At 41.7% G+C, this 8,937-nt stretch overlaps 1 protein-coding gene across 1 annotated transcript in view; it reads right to left on the minus strand.

Annotated features, from left to right (window-relative positions):
* DAAM1 (dishevelled associated activator of morphogenesis 1) overlaps positions 1-8,937 on the minus strand; it is a 173,058-nt gene that overhangs the window by 5,918 nt on the left and 158,203 nt on the right. Inside the window, exons 22-24 of the mRNA XM_019646065.1 lie at positions 6,891-6,998; positions 5,464-5,524; positions 1,805-1,936 (exon numbers count right to left, since the gene is read on the minus strand). Coding sequence (XP_019501610.1) covers positions 1,805-1,936; positions 5,464-5,524; positions 6,891-6,998 — 301 coding nt within the window. The remainder of the gene's footprint in view (positions 1-1,804; positions 1,937-5,463; positions 5,525-6,890; positions 6,999-8,937) is intronic.

The following is an 8,937-nucleotide window of genomic DNA, read 5'->3' on the forward strand; positions in this document are numbered from 1 at the left end:
TTGAGCAAGGTTGACCAGTGTCCACTTGTACATTTTTTGGCACCCCTGGTATACATAGAGGGTGCCAAAAAAAGTATTCACATTTTAAGAAAGGAAAAAAACTATTAAAATTGTAATACTCAATATATACCGATAACAAAAGATGAATGCAAGTCACGTGTATACATTTTTTTGGCACCCCACGTATATACACACATCATAATTTATAAATATTATTTCATGCCTTTAAATTTAAAATAAAAATGTTCTTTTACCATTCTTTTCCTTCACTGAGGAGCTGTTCTCAATGTTTTACTTATTTGGAAATATTCTATCAGAAGCCAGAGCTCTTTAGCAAAAAAAAACACAACATTCTTCACACGCCACATATATAGCACTCTAGCTGGTTCCATGGTTTTATAAGCTAATTTCTAAAAGTTCTGGTATGAACAAAACAGCAATAGACAGTCTACAATTGAGTTTCTAAAATATTCAAGTTCATGCACTTCAAGCCATCCTGAATGATCTTTTTATCTAGGAATTCTAGTGACAATGAAGTCATGTATATTTTAGTCTTAGAAATCTGAAGAAAACTAGTTCCAGACTACAGTTCCCACGCTAAAATAAAGGAGAAAAAATAGGGTGTGTGTATGTGTTGATTCTTACAAAAATGTTAGCGCCCTTGATGGAGTAGGTACTATATTGTGTAACTTGGGGTGGGGGTCCCCCCTTCCTTTATAAATCATATTCTCCAAAGTAGTGAAGCATACAGCATACACAGACATGGATGGAGGCTATCCCAGCAGAGGTTGCTGACATAGTTGACTGATTGCAGTCATGAGATATCAGAGATTAGACCTCTAACAGCATCATTTGAACATACATTGTCTTTTCATTTATTTAATAATGCTGGAAGTGGGGTTTAATATTGAGACTAAAGTATTTTAATGTAGTCTACTTCTGAACTTTAACCAGTATGTGTATACACTTATAAAAATAATCATCCATACCTATAACTGAACACAGAAATGGCCACAGAAAAATGACATCCATTAATCAAGTTTCAGAGGAAAGGTTCAAGTTAAAGCCAAAGTTGTGGCAACTGAGAGATGGGCAGTATTGAAGTACTCAGTAGGGCAGGGTAGGGGCTTAATATCATCTACAAATGAGAGAATGTGTTCATATATATATGCAGATGAATGTGTATATATTTTGGAAGAGGAAATAATGAGAGACAGAGAGAGAGAGAGAGAAAGAGAGAGAGAGAGAGAGAGAGAGGAGGAGGAGGATTTAAGGGTCTTGGTTATCAGCTAACAAAAACTTTTCCTTTACAGGGAAACAAAATTTTGAAATAACAAAAATCATAAAAAGAAATGTCTTATTAAGAAATATTCCTACTGCAATGAGGCTGTGAATGAATACATCTTATTTAATAAGCTCTGCTGGGGATTTCAAGAGGGAGCAGCCTGTCCTCCTGACTTTCCATCTCAGGAGAGCATATTACTTACAGGTACGGAGGCACATGGCCTTGGTCACACCTGATCTCACATTTCATCCTGGTTTTTCATAATCTATTTTTTTCTGGTTTCCAGAGATAAGTACTTTGATCCACTATCAAGCAGGAGAAAAACTGTCAAAGCATTTACTGGTTTTACACCATTCAGATACTTCATGGTCTTGCTAACCTAAAGGCAACACAGGCCAGTTAGACAAAACAGGTGTGTTTCAATTGATCCCAGTCCTGGAAATGAAAATATACATATAGTATAATATGGGAAAGTACCAGCCCTGTCTGACAATACTCAGTGTGCAAGGGGAAATTTACCAGGTCTTTAGCTTCTGCTAGAAGGTCTTCAACATCTGAGAAGCTGAAGCTGGCAACTGTGATGAACTGGCTGACAACGGACACAAACTTATCTCCAGGCTGCGGGGGCTGAGACTTCTGGTATTCCAGCTCCTTAAACACAGGAAATGGATCATGTCAACGGAGGCTTCAAATGCAGACACACCTTGTCTCATTTTCCATATGCCTCAAATTTAATCAATCAGAATGGCAAACACATCGAAACTTGCCCTGCCACGTTCTGTGACGCTCCACACCCTTCCGCCCTTCTACCCACCATGCTAGAGCCATGCCCACGTGCACGCACACATTTGCAAACAGAAATTTAACTAACCATCTGAGTACTTTATCAGTGTGATTTCTGATACTGGCTTTAACTTAAGCAGATTAGTATTTGGATAAAATTAACAGAAGTTAAATAATGGAGAGCAAACTGGGTTCAAGGGTTACGTGACTGAAAGCAAGATAATTTCATAGCTGATATTCTGTGCTCAGAATTCTGGTTCCTTGATGTTTTTCTTCTTTCTCTCTTTGCCAAGTCTATTTACTTCCTAAACCATGATGTCTGGGTCAGTAGAATTTCAACCGTCGCGCCTGGCACCATAATCAGCTACCATTTTTCTTCTTGTCCATACCATTCAGTTTTTGTGACTAGGCAGGTAGGCGTATTAGTGTCTTGTTAATTATTTGCATTCTCCATTACACACAGATTATTCAAATCTAATTTTAATAATTAATTTCAACCATTGTCAAAAGCACTTTCATTCCAAAACACCTCTATGAGTGAAGCATTATCCCCATTGCATGGGCACGTAAATTGAGGTTGAGAGGGTTTAAATTCTTTGCTCAAAGCCAAGTAACTGATACATGATGGAGCTAGAACTTGAACTCAGGTCTTCCTGACCCCAGAGTCCCAGTAACAATTCTGCTGTGTACCCACTGACTTAATCTGGATCTACTTTCTTCTGCACCCGCTTTGGCAGAGGCGCTACCCAGCGGGAATGTAGAGGTCACGGGCTATGGGTGCTGATGCAGCTGGTTCTACCCCTGACTTAGCTCTTATCCACGACAAAGAGCCTGCGCCTCAGTTTCTTCACTCACGAAAGGAGGGCACGATCCACATCACTATGAGAATCAAATGAAACAACAGAAGAGGAAACATCAAGTATGGGGCTTGCTCTGACTGCAAGAAATTGCCGCGATTCTAGTACTTTGGCTAGGAAAGTAAGTATTGTGCGTGTGTGAGGTACAGAGACATGAAAGCAATTTTAAAGTGTTTCATTAATGTACAATTTCATGAGAATTCCATCTTCAAACAATCTAATCAATTTGTGCAAATCACCATCAGGATACACGAATATTTAGACAAGCCAAGGTCTGTCTCTCTCCCTTTCCATGCTGTAACTTGACACTTAAGCTGCTGGGGGGGGGGGGGGATGCTTCTGTAGCCCCTTTCTTATGAAGAGTGTGTTACAGTGTGCATGATGCAGGGGCTGGAGAGGTTTCAGCAAAGCCACCTTTAATAAACCCAAAACTTCCTTGGGCCCCATCTCATGTCTTGTTGTGAACTAGCTTAGATCCGAGGGTCACAGCCTCAATTATTAGGCTTTAGGGCTGTCATAACTGCCATGTTAACCTCAAGAAAGCCTTCTATTGGGAGGAAATAAAACAAGCCTCATCCCACACTGCCCTTATCCAGCTTGGCCTCTGAAAGCTGAAGACTATCTTACGTGCTCACTCACAGTCTCTCGGCCCACTGGGGCTGGGAGAAAAAGAGCTCTCTCAATTAGTTTATATCTTTTTCTTTTTTTTTTTTAATTTTTTTTTTTTTAATTGGGGAATTGGGGGGATGGGAACAGTGCTGGGGAGTTGGGGGAAGGGGAACAGACAAGTTGCTGTCGTTTTGTTCTTCAATCTAGTTGTGGAGGATGTTGCTTCACTGGCCCAAGTTGGCACCATCATTGCGCTCTTCCCAGGCGAGGCAGATCAGTCGCCGGCTTCTGGACGGCCGCTCACTGCGGCTGCTGGCCGCTCACGCTGGCTGCTGGCCACACACGGTAGCCCATGGCAACCCACTGCCACAGGGACTGCAGCCCACGCCGTCGCCGGCGACTCACGGCAGCCCAGCTCCAGGTTGAGCTGTTGTTCAGCATCTCAGCTGCGGAGGGCAGTGTCACTGGCCCTCATATGTGGGATCCGAACCGGGGCCCTCTGGCATCCCAAGCGAGTTCTTAACCATCGCGCCACTCGGCCGGCCCTTTTTTAAAAATTTTTGATTACATTTATTCAGGTGACATTGGTTAATTAAATCATATAGGTTTCAAGTGTACAGTCCTATAAGCTATATCTAAAAATATGTTTCCAAGCCACATATTCCTCCTTAGAATTCTGATTACCAATTCTTTCTACAAGTGGAAAGCAGATGTGTTAGGATCATTTTTTTCTATTTCTCTCTCTCTCTAGTTATTTAAAGCTTTCTTGTCATCAAAATGCCCATGTTATCTCCTTTTCTTTTTGAACAGCACCACCATCCTCCCCCGCCCCGCCCACCACCAAGGGAAAAAAGGAAATTTACATGCTCCTTAATTTATTAAAAACAAACAGCAAAGATTAGATGTAACTTGGAAAGAAGGAGGGGCCCCATGGCGTCACTGACAAATGATTTGAAAAATACTTAAGAGAAGGACAGCTTTCTGAGCTGCCTGCAAACCAGTCTCCTTCACCAAATGCCAGACTAGAGCTACGTCCATTCTCCTAAGCGAGGTTTCTCATCCCCTGACCCGCCTCCTCACTGGTGGCAGCATTTGTGCAGGACCTATGGGGCACTGCGCCATCACGGTCATGTTTAACTCCACCGACTCCTCCCCTCCAGCAGTCTGACCTCCTTCCTTCAGCGGAGCCCTGGGCCCAGGTTGTCTGTACACCTGGGACAGCCTCCCTCCCATGCACCTGAGTTTACCCCGCCGTCCTTCTCAGCCTCAAGTTCATGTCCTCCAGGAGAGAAGATTCCTCTAATACATGCCAATCATCCCACAAGCCTCAGACGAACCTAAATCTACCTCCTTCCAGAGGCACCTTTGTCATCACTGTGTTTATCTGGGCGTGGCCAGGCTGAGTGGCCTGACTGCTCTTGGGTATTGCGACACCAGCAGGGCAAGGATTCTGAATCATCGTGACCCCTTGCCTTGAGAACGGACTGTACACCCAAGTGTGTCTGTTCAGTAAATACTCCCCAAAGGACCGACTCAAAGACAACAGAGAAGTTCCACTGCTCTGCTGAGGGTGGACGTCATTTATTAACCGAACATGAACCCCCTGAGGGTCCTGGGGATTATCGAGCCCAGTGAGCTTGAATGAGGCCTGCTGCACAGGCAGGAAATTGGCAGAACTTTAGGCCCAGTGTCCCAGCTCCGGCTCCAGTGAAACCCCCATGGCGTCCTGCGGCCTACAATCAAGCTGCCTGGTTGACACAACCAGTCTTTGCTTCTTCCTTGTTGTTTTTTCTTGTTTTTGAAATCAATAAATGTTTATCCCTGGCATACCATGTGCCAAAGCAACCAGCCTTGCGTCTGCTGGACATCATTAACTAGCGCCAGAGATAGCGATCAGACTGGGAATGAGAACAAGAAACAAATACTCACCATCTCTACTGCTTTCAGGCCACTTCTCAAGGTGTTTATTTCTTTGTCCAGCTCAGTCATGCTGTCGTAAACAGCAACATTTTAGTAACTAACATGAGATGTACAGGTGTTAAATGTATGATGGGTTTACTAGCTCATGCTTGGAAGGCCATCTTAGTTTATGTTAAATGTTTAAAATTCGCCTCAGTGTTCAGATCTTACAGAAAGACAACATTTTCAACTTATAGAATTTAGGGATGGAATTATGTTTTTCATATTCCACAGCCAGCAGGTATATTTCATAGATTACAATTAGAATAAAAACACCTTTCCATCTGTACAAAAATCTCTCATGTTTCAGTCTCACAAAAGTCTCACTTAAGTAAATCATTCTATGTGGAGATAAATTTGAACCGGTGAAAGGAATGGGCTTATCCACAATCATATTCACATTGTGTTTTTCATGATTATTATATTGCTTTTCACTATCGCTCTGGTAATATGAAAATTACAGAATGATGACTTAAATTTCAATCAACAATGATTTTTCTTAAAGTTACGCCAACTAGTTTTCATTTTCATCGCCTTTTTAACAAAATTTTTTAAATATAGAAAGTTTCCTGGGCTTCTTTCATAATGCCGCCTTCTATTTGATAACATCAGAAGCTACTTCGGCCTCACAGATAATTCATATATAAACAAATTCACCAAAACTTCATTTACTTTAACATTTTAATTTTATATCTTACATGGTACATTTCTACCACACTCTACAGAGGGGAAAACATTAGCCTGCTTATCATACTTTTCAAATTCACTGCAAAAAGATGCAGTTTAAAGTGTGTGTGTGTGTGTGTGTGTGTTTTAAGGCCAAAAGGAGGAAGGGAGAACAGCAAGGAAAACTGCCTGCTCTGAAAAAGTGGTGTGAAGTTTGTAGTGAAAGTTTGGCAGCTTTCCATTTTTTTTATTTTTAGTTTCTTTATTTGCATAAAGACTGCTTTCCATTAAAAGGTTGCCTTGGTTTCTGGGTGTGTGTGCACATGTGAACATTACCAGCTACGCCCTGACATTAGCTCTTCTATTTGCTTAACTGTCTATCCTCATTTAACTAAGGGTACTCCTACCTGTATTTTAATAGAACGGCCTTTGAAAAGTACTAGTGAGACCAACCACATTCCTTAACTTGTAATATGTACTCTGTATAAACTCATAAGATTTTGTGGGAGCCAGACATTACATGCAGGAGTATTCCAAAGGAGCTAGAACAAATATATACGAGTATATACTCAAAACCATGTAATACATTTGAGAGATTTGGATAAGATTCAAACTGTATTTCATATATCGGTATTCAGGGGAAAGCAAATAGGAGGACCCTTTTCATGCAAAGCTAACTATCTCGATGGCTAAAGGACAGTCCAAGGGATTAGAAAAACTGTAATACTTACTTTACTTTTGCTGCTTGAGGAATGTCCCGCAGTTCTTCATTTAGATTGAGAACCCTGGGGTATTTATTTTCCACAATAGTTATAAGATAGTGTAAAAGTGTAATGTTCCTACAATTAAAGAAGGAAAGAGCATTAACCATTGTTCATATCTGCGTATGATTTGTACATTCAAGTGGTGGATCCCACGAGAATCCTATACTGCTGCATTAATTTCAAAATCTGGATGTTCCTGTGAGGCAAGGATTCTCAAGAGAAGGGGTGAGGCTACATGGGATTTACATAAATGTATGTCAAAAGGAAGCATGCATCCTCTGAAAGGGAAGAGCGGGGGATAACAATGACTTTTTTGGCCCATGAATATCCTTCAAAATCTGGGTAACGGGATGGGTGATGGAAATGAACCCGAACCACTGCCAATGGGGACATACCTAAACAGTGCATCCACCCAATGAAGAGGTGTGCCCCAGAGGGCAGAACAAGCAGGGTGGGGTAGGGTGGGGAGTGAGTGATGTTTAATGCACTAAACAGGGCAGCTGTTTTCAAGTCGAAAGTACAGAGCAGCCACTCACTGATGACAATTATTAATACTTCTCATTTAAGGTTTCTTTCAGCTCTGTAACTTTTTCCCCCTCTGACTCATTTGTTTTGCTGTTGCAGCAAAGCGTACTCAGAAAGTTAGAAAGCCCCCTCTTTTAGGGCCGGGCCTGGAAGTGGGCCAGGACCGTGCCATCGTGAATATGTTATTCTGGTGGGCAAGAATCCACATCCTAATTTTAGCAACGCTTCAGCTGCTAACCCACCTCCCTCTTTGGTGGTGACAGGGCTGAACCCTGACTGACCTGGACTGAAAAGGCAGGCATCTGATAAACACTATCTATTAGGCAAAGCTGTGGCAGTCTGGTCCTGTTGTCCCTAACTCCACTGCACATTATAATCACCTGAACCCCAGATGCCTGGGCCAAACTGAGATTCATTAAATTAGAATGAGGTAGGGCCGCGCGTGGGTATTTCCTTTAAACTCCCCAGTGACTCTAACAGCCAGGATCAAGAACCAGCAGTCTACTGAAAGTTATCACAATCAGTAGGACACAGTATATTTCTTTGAAAACATTTCCATAATTTTCAGGCAGTTTGCTAATTCACAATGCTAAGTCACTACAGTTCCACCCATCTCCAGCTAAAGTGAAGCAGAGTTGTCAAACAGTTTTTTCCCCCATAACAGTGAAAACCATTTCTGGTTACCCTTGCAGTTTCAAGGTCAATGCAATTCCTGAATCAACTGGCCCATGTGAAAAAAAAGAGTCCCTTATTTTTCTTGCTCTCAATCATTAGAAAACAATTGCTCGGCAAAGTAAAAAGTGGCTAAACATTCTGGCCACGTATTTTGCAGCTGTTCAGCTGTATCATTGCCCTTCAGTTTTGCCCTTCATAGAATCTACATGCCTCCCATATGCCTGCTGATCCCAACTACCATCAAAGAGAAATGCTTTGTTATTTAGGGAAAATAAATTTAGTTAATCGCATCTACCTCTCTTACTGAAGAAAGGCTTAAAGCCAGGTCAGAGCTCCTACATATGTTTGCTATCCAAATAACACCTCATTTGACCAAATATAAATTCTTGAAGAATAAAAAACAAGCACTAAGGCACACGTTGGATTATCCTCTAGACATTACCAGAAACCAGCCTTTAACACAGAGTGAATACACCCTACATGTGGACTATCCCGCCCTTATGCAGTTTTGATTCGATTTGATTAAACATTTAATGAGTGACTGCTCACAGGTAAGGCACTGTGCAGGTACTACAGGTTTGAAGACACTAGTGCTACTTTGGGGGACCAAGTATGCACAGGTGAAAAGAAGGGGAAAAAGAAAGCGTTCAGAAATGCTTTTAATTTATTGGCTTTGAAGTCTTGTGCATTAAATTCTGTAGTAACTTCAATAAGTAGATAATCACATAGTAAGTGTAAGGTTATCAGTAAATTGAGGGGGCAAAGGGTATGAAAGGTGTGTGTGTGTGTGTGTGTGTGTGTGTGTGTGTGTGTG

The sequence above is a fragment of the Hipposideros armiger genome, unplaced genomic scaffold (assembly GCF_001890085.2).
Source record: "Hipposideros armiger isolate ML-2016 unplaced genomic scaffold, ASM189008v1 scaffold_5, whole genome shotgun sequence".
Classification (NCBI taxonomy): Eukaryota; Metazoa; Chordata; class Mammalia; order Chiroptera; family Hipposideridae; genus Hipposideros; species Hipposideros armiger.